This window comes from Miniopterus natalensis, chromosome 20 (genome assembly GCF_054644295.1).
Source record: "Miniopterus natalensis isolate mMinNat1 chromosome 20, mMinNat1.hap1, whole genome shotgun sequence".
Taxonomy (NCBI): Eukaryota; Metazoa; Chordata; class Mammalia; order Chiroptera; family Miniopteridae; genus Miniopterus; species Miniopterus natalensis.
In genome coordinates this window covers 26130853-26146486 of record NC_142100.1, presented here as the reverse complement: position 1 = coordinate 26146486, position 15634 = coordinate 26130853, and the positions used below count along the sequence as shown (strand labels likewise).

The following is a 15634-nucleotide window of genomic DNA, read 5'->3' as shown; positions in this document are numbered from 1 at the left end:
TTTTCGCTGAAGCATGATCCTCAAACCACCACTGGCAGCTTTTACAAAACGGATTTCCACAGACATCTCTGAATGCAAATGCAGAGGAAAGAGCAGGGCTGCGCCTGCATTTGGCGCTCTACTGCTTTCTGAACTCGGGGCCCTCTCCAAGCCTGTTTATTTTCAAGAGGAGAATTGTAACGCCCGACATGATGCTTTGGAGGAATGGATGAAGCAGACGGTGTAAAGCCTTTAGTGTCTTGCCAGGACCTTCCACGGTGCTCAGTAAAGGGTAGTGTTTGTACTGTTGGCAGGCCCCTAGTGTAAGGAGGGAGAGGGATCATCTTTAAAGGCAGATTTCTGTTCTGGTCCCACCAATCACTCCTCATCTGGGAGCCTTGGGCAAATCTTCTCTCTCAAACCAGGCGGCTGAATGAAAATCATTCAAAACTTTTTTCCCCACGTGAAAAAAATACTTGAGATGTTAACGTTGACCCATGAAAGAAACTGCACAGGGAAACCTGAAACTGGGCGACTGTTCACTATCCTCAAGTTTATGGACATAAAAGTAACAGACATTTATAACAGCTTTATTACTCAGAACACATGGACAGGTCTCATTTCAAATATGAGTAGAAAATCGGTATATAACAAATGTGAATTAATCATTAATACGTAAAACACAGGATACTAAGACTGTTTTTAAAAAGAATTGTTTATTTACTGAACCTGGGACAGATTCGATATACAACCGGTTTTAAATTTACATATTTTAATTCAATTTTGAAGTGTTTTCTCACAGGCAAGTCTTACAACAGTTGTCCTAAGGTTTTTAAAAGTCACCTTAAACTGCTGCAAGTGTTTTCACCCAAGGTGGAAAAATTGTTTATCCTGAACATGAAAACCTGTAACAAATTTAAATTATATAAAACTCGTTACTTTTAGTTTTACCTTTGCAAAGATCCAAAATAAATGTACAAGTAACTAATATACATCAGTCACTACATAATCCTGGATCATCCCCACACCAAACCTGATGCTCCTTCAATTTTAAAACCATCATCAGAGATCGAGAGAAGTCATTTCATCTTATACAAAACAAAATTCACATGTGCCAAAGAAGACCCAAGAAAAACAAAACCAAAAACCCTAGTACTAACAGTGCTGTCAGTACCCTAATTAACAAGTGGCCAAATGCCACTGATCAAAAATAAAATAGTGGCTGTATATCATTCACTGCAATGAAATCCAGGAGGCTTAACCCTTTGCCATCAGAAACACAGATTTTCCCAATTCCGTGAATGCCAAAAGTGGAGCAAGTGTGTGCCAGCACAGAAAGAGCAAGAGCTACCATTAGCTGAAACACCCAGAGAATTGGCTCTAATAGCGACTTCTTACAAGGTTAGGCAGAAATTAAAAAGGGTTATTAGCTGCTTGTGAAGTCCTACCGTTCAAAGTAAAAATTTAGGGGGGAAATTGTTGTTGGGTTGTCTTTAAAGCAAAAACAAGATGGACGAAGTATAAAAGAGCCAACCTGGGAGCACACTCTGAAGTCACAGAGCTCTACCACTGGGTGGGCAGAAAATGTCAAGATCCAGATTGTTGTTTTCTCATAAGAACTAAACAAAATGAATCTTTAATGACTTGAACTGCAGGATGAGGGGGTCAAAAGAATGCAGTCATTTTAGTAAAGTACTATCCTGAACAATCTGCACTTAACTATGAAAACAGGAAAGAGTAAGGACCACGTGCCTACATCTCAGTATTCAAGCTCTGGAAGGGCCTGTATAAAGAAAGGAAGAATTCAAATGAGAAATTGTGCCGATCAGATGTCAAATTTTCACTAGCCTTTTCCTAAAAAGGCTTTTCCCCAATATCTACTAATCACAAAGAAACAGGCTGTGAACATACAATTCCGAAAATAAAAACATACAAACTAATGACATTATTCTGACCAAGATGTTTGGTAAACAGTGAACTATGAGTTTCGGATCATCAGGAAAAGGCTTTTTAAACAACCCTCCGGACTTCAAAAAATCTCTTCAGGTAGTAGATCTGGCCCAATGTCATGGCAACTAGAACAAGAGCTTCGAAGAAGGACCAAAGGACCACTCTGCTGTTTGTGTTGTCGTTGACTGTTGAGAACAAACAAACAAAATTTAACAACAAAAACAAAACCACAGAGGCATCAAAAATTATCCCCACACCTTACTCTGTGTGAAAGTACTACTTGCATGCCAATCATGGTCCTATAAATACTTGTCCCCGAGCCATGCAACATACTCGGCAGCAGTGGATTTTAGATTTAAATGGGACCTTAATGATTCTGAGTATAGTCAAGCCTACTCTGCTTATGTACTGGGAACAGAGAGGAAACATGACTTGCCCAAGGTTACACCCACTCCACATTCTTTCTCCCTCACACTGAAACATCCCTACATTATAATCTTTTGTTGCTGAATCAGAAAATTAACTTTTAAAAAATTAAATGATTGTTTCAAGATCACAGAGTTACCCAAAAAGCACTACTTACCAAGCCAAAATGTGTCAGTCTATTTTTTAAAAAAACAAATATTTATAGAGCACCTACTCTGTGCTTGGCATTTGTTCTAGGGGGTTTCTCAGTCCATGGACCAACACTGGCAGTGACTACCAACTGGAACAAGTCTCAGGATTTACCCCATAAGCTCAGGATTTGATCCTTAAGGTAATAGTCATGATGCTGCTCAATTTATATCACATCCTTTCAAGTTTCTGATCAAATTCTATAGCCTTAACTTTTTAAAATTACTAGGTAGACACAGCCACTAAAATCTTTTCAAACGAGTTTTCTTTCTCCTAAACTCTAAGAGTCCCCACAAGACTTGCAACCAGGGGAGCCATGGGCAACAGCAGCTCATCCTGGGCTAACCCCCTGAATCTGTCTCCAAAGCCCCCTTTTCTCTGCCTTCCCAGTGAGCTGACAGCAGCCCCATCTTGGCTCACTTCTTTCCCATACCGTTTCTAGAGAAGCAAAGCAGCCTGCCTAGGCTCTCTCCTGTTGCTGCTTCTTTCCTAGGCCCTTCCTTATTCCACTGTCCCCAGCTTTAATAAACACCCTCTCAAAATAAAGATAAATCAAAATTTAAAAATTTTAAAAATAAAAATTACTAGGTAGTTTTTTGATTTTTCTGCAAATGGCCAATATTCTTAAAAAGAAAAAAAAAAAGGTGTTTTTTCCCCCAGAGTAAGAATAGACACCCTGCCTAAGAACATTAACTAGAACTCTATAAAAACCCAAAACACTGAAATTTTAGTGCCAATTCCATGCCAGGAAGTTTACTTCTGGTGAAAATTTAGTAACCAATTTCTAGCAGAACTGTGAATGACCAGCATGTTAAGATTCTATCTGAAAGGGTACATACTTCAAATTAAACAACCACGTAAAAAGAAGTATTCATCTTTCCCTTTGCTTATAGAAAAATGCATCTTTAAGGTTAAATTGAGCCCTGGCCAGGTAGCTCAGTTAGTTAGAGCGTCATCTCAATGCACCAAGGTTTTGAGTTCTACCCCAGCCAGAGAACATACAGGAGTCAACAAGTGAATGCATAAGTAAGTGGAACAAACAAGTCGATGTTCCTCTCCCCCTCCCCCTTACTCTCTCTCAAATCAATTTTTAAAAAATAAAAATTTTTAAAAAAGATTACATTGAACACACTGAAGCATATTAACATAGGAAAGCAGCCACCTAGGAAAGTATGTGTACATAAGACACTGTCCTCACAACACTCATATTAGCCTGATCTAGAAACAGTACAGTATTACTGTAACACTGTAGCAAAAAAAAAAATAAAAGGTCACATTATGCTGTTGGAAGAGGTACAGAAAACAGATTGGAGGAACTAATTCATTTGCAAAATTAAACTGAATGCCTAAAATTCTACTTGTTTGTGAAAGGGCACCTGCAGTAAATCTGAAATAAGGCTGGTGCCCCCAGACTAGAAACCGTGCTTCCTCTGGCTGCCGTGTTCCCAAGAACCGCCTAGACCTTTAACGCCTTCTGGTCTGAACTAGTTAAAACTGCAAAGCAGTGAAAGCTCGTAGCCCTCAGCCTTTTGTTCAGTGGCCCCACCTGGGGCAAGGTAACCCACAAATAGGCCCCTGCCAGGTGAGGGAGAAAAGATGGAGATCAGAGAGTGAAGACATTCAGAGCCATGCCAGCCAGGGTGCACAGGTGCTTTTTTAAGTCAATACTTTAGTATGATAATGTTTGCAAAACTTCCAAATGAGGAAAATGGAAGCCAGCTGCTGGGTAACACACCTTAAGCATTGTGGCCACGAGACAGCGCTGCAAGGTTAGCACCAGCTAACTTACTAACTTACTTGCTCTGTGTATCCTCTCCCGAACTTCCATGTACTCCTGTTCGTGCTTCACAGCTGTCATGGCCACTGCTAGCTCGTTAATCATTTCTTCTAGCTTGTTCTGATGAGCTATACAAGGATTTGAAAACACATCAGCATATATTTGGAATCTCTTTTTGAAAAATACTCATAAAGCAATAAAAACATTCCTCAGAGAAGACACAAAAGCAGCTGTTTTTAGCAATGGCTCCAACATCATTTTGGATCACTGATGACAATTCTCAAAGCATTTTTAAAAAGTTGATTCCCAGTAGAAAAATCTCTTTCAGGTTAGAAAACATACTATACAATATTTACTAACTAAAGGAAATCAATTAGCCCTAAGAAATGTCTCCTATTGAACTGCTACTAAATGAGGCTCACTACAATGGCTGCTTACCAGAGAGGGGGAAAAACGGGGGGGGGAGGCACAAAATATCAAACAAAATCCTGTAACACCCTAGTAACAATCTATGAATATTTAAACTAAAATCAAAATCTACTCATATAACTCTGTTAATTGAGGAGCAGTACCAAAACAGACTTAATCTCTACGAGGCTGAGCAGAGACAAACATGAAGACACTGGGGAAAACCTAGAGCAGCTCAAACATTCTTCTGTGAGAGTCAAAGCAACGACTTCACTACAGCGGGGAGCAGCAGGCACTGCAAGTGAAAAGCTCTCAGCTGCACAAGGTTTAAAACCAGGTATCCTCTTTCCCCAGCAATGCACACAAGGTGTACCAACAGTTCTGAAGAGTAAGTGTACACTCTAGGTTGTACTATACTGTGACAGTGAAGAACCAGGTAGGAAAAACTACACCACAGAGCAGATTTCCCCTAGAGGGGTCCCCTTATCACTGCCCGAGAATGGACTTCATCTACAATTCCAAACTGCCACAGATAATCCTACATTTCCCGAGAAGCCAATGACCCTGCCATAGTGAGGTGCGGAGCAGCATCTCAAATTCTCCTTCGCTGGCTTCCCTCAGGAAGCCGCATGCACTAGGTGAACCTTTAGAGCAGGGTTTCTCGAGGCAGCACTGTTGACATTTTGGGCCAGAGAGTTCTTTGTGGTGGGGGAGCTGCCCGTTGCATTGTAGGATTGATCACCCACATGCCAGGAGAAGAAAAAATGTCTCCCGATGTTGCCAAACATACCTTGAGATGCAAAAGTCACCCTGACTTGAGAACCACTGCTTTAGAGGAAGGCTTGATTTGACAGCTGCAATTCATTGACATTAACAAGCAAGAGCAAGAATTCTAAATACTGTTAGAGATTAATTAATCACTTAATATTCACATTCATCAGCCACAACTTCTAACCATTTAGAAAGAACTAATTTCTAGAAAATGAACAAACACAAAGCCCCTGAAACTCCCAATTCTCCTTGAAAATGAGCCAAGTCCTACACTGTAAATGGCCCTGAAAAGCAAGCACAGGAATTACTAAGTAGTACAAGTCTCTAAATTCTATAGATTTAAAAACCTAACAGTTCACCTTCTTTAGGATGTAAGTGCTCTACCGTCTGCTAAATACCTATGACAAATGTGATTATGGTAATAGTATAAAATGTGTTAACTGCTACTTTCCAAAAATCCTAACATGCACTGTGACAACACACCCCGCCCCACCCCCAAACGCTAATGTGCTGGCTCCCGGTAAGCAATTTATCCAGAAGAATCAATTCAGGGTTCAATGCTGGTGAGTTGAGGAATAAAAACTGATCTAACTGCAATGTACGGCTGAAAGAACTTCTGTCACATATCTAGACATGGCTCCTAGAACCGTATTTCATGTCCAACCAAGTTTCAAGTTAGAAAACTTTAGTACTCATTAAAACAAGCCAACAAACTACTTCCTACAAAGTCAATAGAACCATATGCTATTAGCTATGTTTAATGAAGACTTTTACTTGTCCAGTTACAGTTGAGTATCTCAACCCTTTGGCATTCATTTAAAAGAAACGAAGTATGATGGTAACACTAAAGTGTCAATGGCTGTGTTTCCAGTGATATTAATTTAAAATGACCTAACCTGTATCTCCTGTCAACCAAATAAAAACTACCAAAAAAAAGAAAATCACTCTAGGTGTAGGGTTTGTGTCTTTTTTTTTAAATTAAGACAAAAAACACTCTCATGCCAACAAACTGAGGTTAGAAAGAAGGAAAGCAGAAATTAGGTAATAGCAAACAAAAATGTGCAAAAATACAGGATTCTGTCAAAAAGCAATCAACATACCATCCCAGGTATCTCCACCACCTAAAGAAAAGTTTAAAATATAAACACACAAAAAATAAAACAAAAGGTTTAGCTAAACTAGTCATGTACAGAAACGAGCAAATAAAGATGCATATGCCAGGATTGGCGAATTAACAGAACAAGCCACCTAAGGCGCAAGTAGCCTATGTGATTACAAGAGAACCAAGTGACTGGGGTGCCAGAGGGGCAACTGTAAAGAACCAGAATATACACATGAACTTCCATAAACTTCTGTCTGTTAATTAGGAGACCTGGATAAATAAAAAGTATATTCCACAAAAGGCATTTTAAAGATAGTAGATGAAACCAGAGACAGGAGGGGGCAGGGGGGGCAGTGGGTGAACCTAGAGTAAGAAATCAAAGCAAACACTCAGACGCTAACAAGGAACAAAATTAATATTCACTCTTGGAATGGGATAGAAATCTTCTGAATGTTCGTCTCACCTTCTGTTTCCATGTCTTGTCCTTTCGGGGCCTCCCCAATATCAATGGTGAACATCACTATCTTTGGAGTCATGGTGGACATCCTATTGCTAAAACAGAACTTGTATGTTCCATCCATGTGAGCAGCAAATGTGTATTTCCCACTGGACTCTCGGTCCCCTTTATAGATTCCTTTATTATCAGGTCCTGTAATCTGGAGGCAGGAGAGAAATGCATGAGATACCACGGAAGGTTTCAACCCATAACCTTCCTAACCGACGCCTACTGGCAGTATATTGGGTAAGAAAATGTGATTTCCACTTAACTCCACATCCGTGACAGCAGCCTCTCTGGGCTCCCACTTAGGAGACAGGGCTCTCCTTCTAACCACCTTTCAACTCTGACTACATGTGTCGTATTTGTTCAACTGGGAAACAAAAACTGCACCTTAAAAACACACTTTCTCTAAGTGGCCTAATGCCTCCGACAAACGTGCAAGCGCGTCCTCCTGGCCGCCAAAACAAGGAACCTCTTTAAAACTTAAGAATTGTGGGGAAGGTGCGCTTGCAGGTTTTCCTGGGTGGTTCCTGCCAACCAGCCCCGGGATCTGCTCCACCCGAGATGCCGGAGGGAGGAAGGGAAAGGCCAGGGGGCTGGAGGGGAGGCCGAGGCCCACGCTCTCGCCCCACCCGCCGCCAGTCCGCTGTGAGCCCCCCTGGCAAAGCCGCTCCGCCTGGAAAGCTCGGGCAGGGCAATGGCTGGTCTCTAAGGGCTTGGCTAAGCGAAGAGCCCCTCCCGCCGCCGTCCCCTCGGTCCCGGGGCTCAGCTGCACCACCTAACCTGCTACCAAACGGAAAACCCGCAAACCCAATCAATCAGGCCAGCAGGTGACGTTAAATATTAATTCCATGTGCTTCCCCCCTCCCCAAAAAAAAGTCAGCGATGAATCAGTCCTTTGTGTTTTAAAATATATACACGTGTATCTATATATAAATACAATATGTATCTATATATACACACACATATAGGTACAATATGTATCTATATATGCGTATAGATACATATTGTAACTATATACATGTGTATGTATAGGTACATATTGTAACTACATACATGTATACATGTAGACACATATATACACACACATACATACACATACATATATATATATATATACACACACACACACACACACACACGGGAAAGTTCGGAGGCTGCTCGTTTCTTAAAATAACTTCCCGCTCTCTCCAGACACTTCCCTCCATCGTTATCCTACAACAGGACCCAACCCCACCTGCCTCCCGGGCGGCGGCGGCTGCTCGAACCGTCTGGGGCGAGGGGCGGAAAGCGGGGGGGCTGCGTACAGGCGGCCCAGACGCCCCGCCCGGGACGCGCGCCCCGCACTCCTCGCTCACTCCCGACCGGCTCTCCCCGAAGGCCCCGCGCCACGTGCCCACGCGGGCCCGCGACCCGGAGGAACGCAGCTGCCGCCGCGGCCGAGGGGCGGGCGCCTTCCGGGCCCGGGGCCGACACGCGGCCACCGGTTCCGGGGCCGTCGGCCCAGAGCCACCGGGCAAAGCGCTCCCGACGCCGAGGGGCGCCCGGGCCGCGGGACCTGCCCTGGCCGCGGGGGGGGGGGGGGGGCGGGACAAGGGCGGCTTCCCGGGCCTCCCGCTCCCGGGACGCGGACGGCGGCCTCCGCGGGCCCCGCCAATCCCCGAGCGGCCGCGCGACCCCGCCTCGGCCTCGGGCGGCGCGCCCGCACCTCCACGTCGATGTCCAGGAAGCCGCCCTCGGCCACCTCGAAGATGAGGCCCATCTTGGTGCCCGAGGTGACCTGCTCGAAGAAACACTCCTCGGCGTGCGCGTCGATGCTCACGAAGTAGCCCGAGGCCGTGGCCAGCAGCGCGGCCAGGAGCACCAGCAGCTCCGCGAGCGTCACCATGGTGGGGCTGGGGCCGAAGCCGGGGCCGGGACTGCGGCCTCCAGAGCCGCCGCCGTCGCCGCCACCGCTGCCTCCTCAGCCGCCGCCGCCTCAGCTCCGCCCCTTCCGCCAGCGCCACCCGCGGGGGCTGATGCGGGCGCCGGGGATTGGCCGGCGCCGCCAGCTGCCACGTAACGGACGCACGGCGGCCGCCGAGGGACACGGCGGCTGCGCGCGGGCCCGGGCCTGGACGGTGGCCCCGAAGGACCAAAAGGCCGCAGGCCCCGCGTTCGCGTCCCCCCCTTAAGTCCCCGCGGACCGCGCCACGAAGCGACCGCGTGGAGGGAGCCCGCCTGCCCGGTTGCAGCGCCCTCTGAGGATCGTTCAGAAAGGCGGCGACCATAGGAGTGGGAGGAATGGGAGATGGGGGCTGAAGCCAGGGGCTCTGACATTTTAGGTGGCCCCCCGCCCCCAGAAAAAGGTTGGCGGCGGGTGTGTGTGGCCTGGGAGGGGACACGAGGGGACCTGCCCGGGTGCTGGAAATGCTTTACGTCTTCACCTGAACGAAGGGCACGTGAGTGTCTGCATATTTTTTTTGATCAAGAAGATGTATGCTTAGGACTCATGCATGTTATTTTACTGTAAAAAAAAAAAAAAAAGAATTGTTTTCATTTTGCCCAAATCTCCCATCATTAGAGCCCTCGCAGTTCCCCAAAGTCCTGCTGCCACACCACACCCCCTTAGCTCTTGCCAGCTGCTGGGACTCCCCCCTCCCCCAGGCCCTTTGCTCCCTGACGTACTCCTACTCATCCCTCAAAGTCCTACTCACAGGGCCCCTCCTCTCTTGTCTGAATCCTTCTGCCAAACACCAGCCCCTCCCTCGGTGCTTACCCCGCAGCTTCGTGCCTCCTGGGCTGCGGCTGGCTCCTGGCCTGCCCAGGTGTCCCCTGCGCCCCGGGGCCCACAGAAGACCTCACGCAGGACAAGCTCCTCCGGCCCTTGGAAGGGGCCAGGTCCTTACTCCAGTTCTGCACGGAGCTGCGTGGCTTTATCTGCCATGGCCTCCTTGCTCATCTGCAAAGGGGAAGAAGGCCTTATGCCTTATTGATGGGGCGAGGTCAGGTGGCACCTGGTGTGGGAAGGTGCTGTGCAAGTTCCAGGGATCGTTGCTTAAAGACAGCGGGCAACAGGGGGCAGCCGTGGCCCACTTTCCCACCTCTGGTGTCGAGAAACCGGTGCAGCTGCAGCGCTGAAAATCTCCTGGCCGTGACCATGTGCGATTGAGCCCAGGGGTTCTAGCAGGGGTCCCCCGGCTCCCCACCTTCCAGGCCGTGGCAGCGGCTCCTCCTGGCAGCTCAGGTCTGTAGCATTGCTCTGGGAGCCGACCCTGAAGGAGGCTCCGCCGAGAGCCTGTTCCTCCAGCCTCACCAACCCATTTATATGCCTCTAGTTCCCTGCATTAAATCTCTTTCTGCTTAAAATACCTGCAGAGGTGCCCGGCTGGCGTGGCTCAGCGGTTGAGCATCGGCCCGTGAACCAGGAGGTTTCAGTTGGATTCCCAGTCAGGGCACAGGCCCGGGTTGCGGGTTCGATGCCCAATAGGGGGCGAGCGGGAGGCAGCCGATCAATGACTCAGCATTGATGTTTCTCTCTCTCCCTCTCCCTTCCTGTCTCCGAAATCAGTAAAAAAAATATTTTTTAAAAAATGTTGTGGTAACAAGATGTAAATAAAAAGGTGGCGTAAATCCAATTCAGTAAAGTTAATCATTTAAAAAAGAAACAATGAATGCGTAAATAAGTGGAACAACAAATCGATGTTTTTTCCTCTCAAAACAATCAATCAATAAATGCGTGTTTTTATATATATATGTGTGTGTGTATAGATATATGTATATACACACATATATATATGTTTAGTCTCAGGAAAAAAATCAGGACCAGCCGGGGCCAAACTGTCGAGGAGTGGAAATGGGGTGACGGGAGGAATTCTACTGAATACATCATTTTGCGCAAGGCCGTGTTGTGGGTATGGCAGACCCAGCTGGGTTCACCCCACCTGCACCCCTCCCGCCTCCCCCACCTGGGACGTGAACACCACCAGCCACGGCTCACGCCGCGCCCGTGGCTGCAAAGCCCTGCTCAGGGCCACGGTCTCCAGCTCCTGACGTTTCCGACGGTCTCCGATGATCACAGGGGCTAACGCTGCAGCGGCCTCCATGCCCAGGACCGGCCCAGGAGATGGGGTCCTCCTGGAAGTGGGGGGAGGTTAGTGGCCCACAGGGAGGACTTCGGAGAGACGCGAAGTCCCTGCAGTTTGGCTCAGTGTTTGGGCACTGACCTACGACCGAGGTTCGGTTCCCGGTCAGGGCACATGCCTGGGGTTGCAGGCTCCATCCCCGGCTGGGAGGCAGCAGATCAGTGACTCTCTCATCATTGATGTTTCCGTCTCTCTCTCCTCTCCCTTCCTCTCTCTGAAATCAATAAAATTAAAATAAAATATAAAATAAAATAAAATAAAATATAAAATAAAATAAAATAAATAAAATAAAATAAAATAAGAGAGACATGGAGTGGGCAGAAATCGCTCACCTTGTCCCACGTGCCCCCCCCCTAATGCCCACCCCGTGCTGCTGGACAGTCTGAGGCTCGGTGGTTTCACACATCCTCCCAGACACGTCCCATGCGTGTCCTTGGGAAGCCCGGCCAACTTGGGCAATGCCCACCTAGACTCCGCTCTTCCTCCTTTCCTGCCTCACTTCCCTTTTCCTCTCACCCTTGTTTCCCTGGTGTTAGATACTCTCTCGCAAAGCATTAGCTCGTACGATTTTTTCAGGAACACACGCAAAAGCAATGGGTGATTTTTTTTATTTTTATTTATTTATTTTTTACTTTTTAAAATATTTGTCTTGAAACATTGCATTTCGGTGGAGGCAGAGCAGCACTGTCAGGGTCACGTAGCCGAATGGAAATGCCGCCCAGACCGGCATCGACGGGCAGCCTCTCTCCGGGGGTGGACAGACGTTGAAATTCAGAGCCGGTGCCCAATGCACTCGAAAGACGACCGTCGCTGAGGGTTCCATCCTCTTGTTTTCCAAGATGGAATTTGGGAGCCCAACTGTGTCTTCTCTACAGTGTCCTTGGAGGGAGGGTGACTATCCCACGGAATCAACACGGAACAAACTGGGAGTCTCGTGACACTCCTGGCGTTGAGAGATGTGATCGTGACGTCAGACTTGTCCGTGTCCATCACAAGGCTCAAATTAAAGAAGGCAGACAGGGAGGGGGAGGAAGGGGAAGGAAGGGGAAGGAGTGAGAAGCCAGAATAATAACCGCAGGAAGTCAGGAGGGCGGTGGGTAGAAGAGAGGGTGTGAGGGTGTTATTTCAGGCCCAGTCCTTGGGATCAAGTGCAAGGGACGGGCTAAGTCGAGGAGAGTTGGGCAAGAGACTTCTTAGGCTCCTGAAAAGTAGGGGTGCTCATAAAATAGTCTCTCTTAGCTGGGGCTGCTGTAACAAAAATACCCTAGACCAGGACCTTGATAGACTCGGACATTTATTTATCGCGGTTCTGGAGGCTGGGAAGTCCAAGATCAAGGCCCTGGCAGACTCAGAGTCCGGTGAGGGTCCCCTTCCAGGTTCATAGACGGCCGTCTCTCAGCTGTGACCTCACAGGGCAGACGCTGTCTGGGGTCTCTTTCATCAGGGCACGAATTCCATGCGTTTGGGCTCGGCCCACATGACCTCGTCGCCTCCCGCAGGCCCCAGCTCCTAACACCACCACATCGGGGGCTAAGGTTTCAGCCCGCGAGTCTGGGGGAACACACAGTCCATGCCCAGTCTATGGCAGGAACACGGGAAAGCTATACTCAGGTGGCCCAAAACGGCCCGTCAAAGCCCAGTGTGGTTTTTCAGGACTCTGTGGCCTGATTTTCCAGGAAGCGGTGACCTCTCCTGCCACGTGCCCGGCCCAGCGGCTCACAGCGAGAGGAACCGTCCGTCACCCGCCCGCAGCTCTTCTCCCTGCCCCTAAGTGTGGGTGTTCCCCGGCGCCCACTCATCTTACCCCCCTCTCCAGACCTTCTGTCTCCGTTGGTGGCATCAAACCTCTCTCCTTTGATCCGCAGCTAAAGCAAGACTTGTGGTCATCCCAGGCAAGCCCATACGTCAGCACTCCTTCAAGCCTGTAGTCCTTTTATTTTTTGACATTTTAAAAATGGAATTTATTGGGGTGACCTTGGTTAATAAGGTCTACAGGTGAGTGTTTTTATTATTATGAAAAATCGCTAATATTACAGATGGATGCAGAACAGTATAATGAACTTCCACGGTATCATCCCCCAGTTTCAACCGTTATTAACAAAATGGCCAGTCTTCATTTCATTCATATTCCCAGCCATCCCGCCCTCCCAGTGGGTTATTTGAAAGCAATTCACAGACATTACATCGTTTTTTTCTTAACTGTCTTAGGAAGCCCATGCTCTTGTTATGGAGAGAAGAGGCTGAGTGTCCCGCGTGTGGAGCGGATGGAAAAAGCAGCCCTCTAGAGGCGGGACCTTCAATCCCTTTTCTGCTGTTTCCCAGCATTTCCGCTCGGGCCCAAATCTGCATGGCCTCCTCCTCCACAGCTGCGCGCTCGTTCCTGCTCAGCATCTGAGCTCCCTTGCTAAGTTTGGTTAATGGAAACATTTTGAAACGAGAGAGTGGTGAATGCACAAGCTCATGAATATACCAAAAACCACTGAATTTACGCCTTAAAAGGGTGAATATTATTGCATGTGACATATCTAAATAAACATTAAAAAAAAACAACACAGAAAAAGATAAAAGAAATGCTAGAACACACCACCAACCCAAGAAATTGAACTCAAATCAGATCACATCTCTTGACCCTGCTATCAGTTTACAGAAAATGAGGAAAACAAACATGTTAAAGGGCATTACAGTGGTGAAATTAGTAAAACCCAGACAGAGAATCTCTAAGAGCCAAAAAATCCTGTTTCATCATCAAGTAAATGTGGAGGCTAGGAAATAAAAAAGAGATCAAGGATTAAGAGACTGAAGAATGTATCAATCAATTGCAATATAAAGACATTATTTGCATCTTGAGTTAAACAAACAAAAAAAGACCTATAAAAAATGAGACAATTATTTTGAACACACTGCATATTCTATGTGAAGAAATTACTGTTAATTTTTTTCAAGTACAATAGTAACAATTGTCTTTATAAGAGCTACAGAGAAACAGACACACAGGGAAAGCGGCCATGTGAGGACAGGCAGAGACTGGAGTGATGTGGCCACAAGCCAAGGCGGCCAGAAGCTGGAGGAAGCAAGCAGGACCCTCCCCTGGACCCGCCTGAGGGACCGGGGCCCAGCCAACCCCTTGATCTCAGACGTCTGGCCTCCAGAGCTGTGAGAGAGTCAGTTTATATTGTGTTGAGTCACCAAGTCTGGGGCGACTTGTTACAGTAGCTAATCCTCAGTGTCCCTGAACTAGGAGGGTGGTACTGTGTCCACCTCATTGGGCTGCTCTGCACAGACCTGACCCCCTGGTCAGCACTTACCAGCTGCCTGGCCCTGGGCAAGTTATTTGACCTGGCTGTGCCTCAGTTTCCTCGTCTGTAAAATAGAGATAAAAAGACTTCTGAGTCATTGATCGGCTGCCTCCTACACACCCTCTACTGGGGATCCAGCCGCAGCCCCTGGCATGTGCCCTGACCTGGAATCAAACAGCCATCTCCTGGATCCTAGGTCGATGCTCAACCGCTGAGCCACCCCAGCCGGGCTCCAAGGACACTCTTTAAACAATTGAAGAACCTCCAGGTTTGGTTAGGTGGCTTAGATCTATGGTTCGCTACTGTAACCAGGAATTTAAACTGATGTTTTTAAAACAATAATATTGGTTCATTTAAAAACAGACACATTATAACATAAATATTTTTAATAAAAATAACTTTACCCCCAAACAAACAAACAAAAAGAGTACTGAGAACAGTGCCACTGTTTATGGTTTCTGCAAGTCTCTGTAATGCGCGCAGCTCATTGCAGGAGCTGATCCTCAGATCTGCTTCTGCACAGTCTATGGAGATGTGCAGCTTTGTGTTAAGTACCCGAAGCACATCCAGCCTCTCCCTCGGATGCTGTGGGCAAAAGGCACAACCGCCCAGGGGCCCTGCGGGTATCGGGGAACCCCTGGAGTCATCAGGCCACACTTTTGAGAACCGAACCAATGGAGTATGGAATAAATGCGGAAATATTTCGAAGGCACTTAGAAGAATGCCTGGCCCATGGCAAGGACCAGCCTTATCTATTTTTAAACCAAATAGAAAGCAAATGCGCTGTACGTTTTAAATTTTTTTAAAGTTTTCATCAACACGAGCCAGGTCGGGTGGGCTTTATGGCTCCAAGGGCGTGAAGGACTTTTTTTCCTGCCTTCAAGGAGCCCCCGGCTTGCAGGGGGAGGCCTGCGCGCACCACACGGTTCAGACCCCGCGCGCTACGGGCAGGGTCACGGGAGAAGCGGCGGCTGCGGGAGCGCAGGGAGGCCCCCAGCCCCTGCGCGCGGGGTACGGAGACGGGAGGGGCTCTGGGTTCGACAAAGGCTGTCCCGGCGGGGGCGGCGGGTCTCACGGACGAGTGGGTTTGGCCAAGTTAAAAGGACAGGGGGC

The 15634-nt window shown here is 47.5% G+C and overlaps 1 protein-coding gene across 1 annotated transcript; it reads right to left on the bottom strand.

Moving 5' to 3' along the window:
- Positions 1-676: 676 nt before the first annotated feature.
- On the bottom strand, positions 677-9050 carry TMED2 (transmembrane p24 trafficking protein 2). The gene is made up of 4 exons (XM_087828814.1): positions 8810-9050; positions 7066-7258; positions 4342-4449; positions 677-2114 (listed from the first exon to the last, which is right to left on the bottom strand). The coding sequence occupies exons 1-4, from the start codon at positions 8987-8989 to the stop codon at positions 1990-1992; spliced, it is 606 nt and encodes a 201-aa protein (XP_087684940.1). The 5' UTR covers positions 8990-9050; the 3' UTR covers positions 677-1989.
- Positions 9051-15634: the final 6584 nt, after the last annotated feature.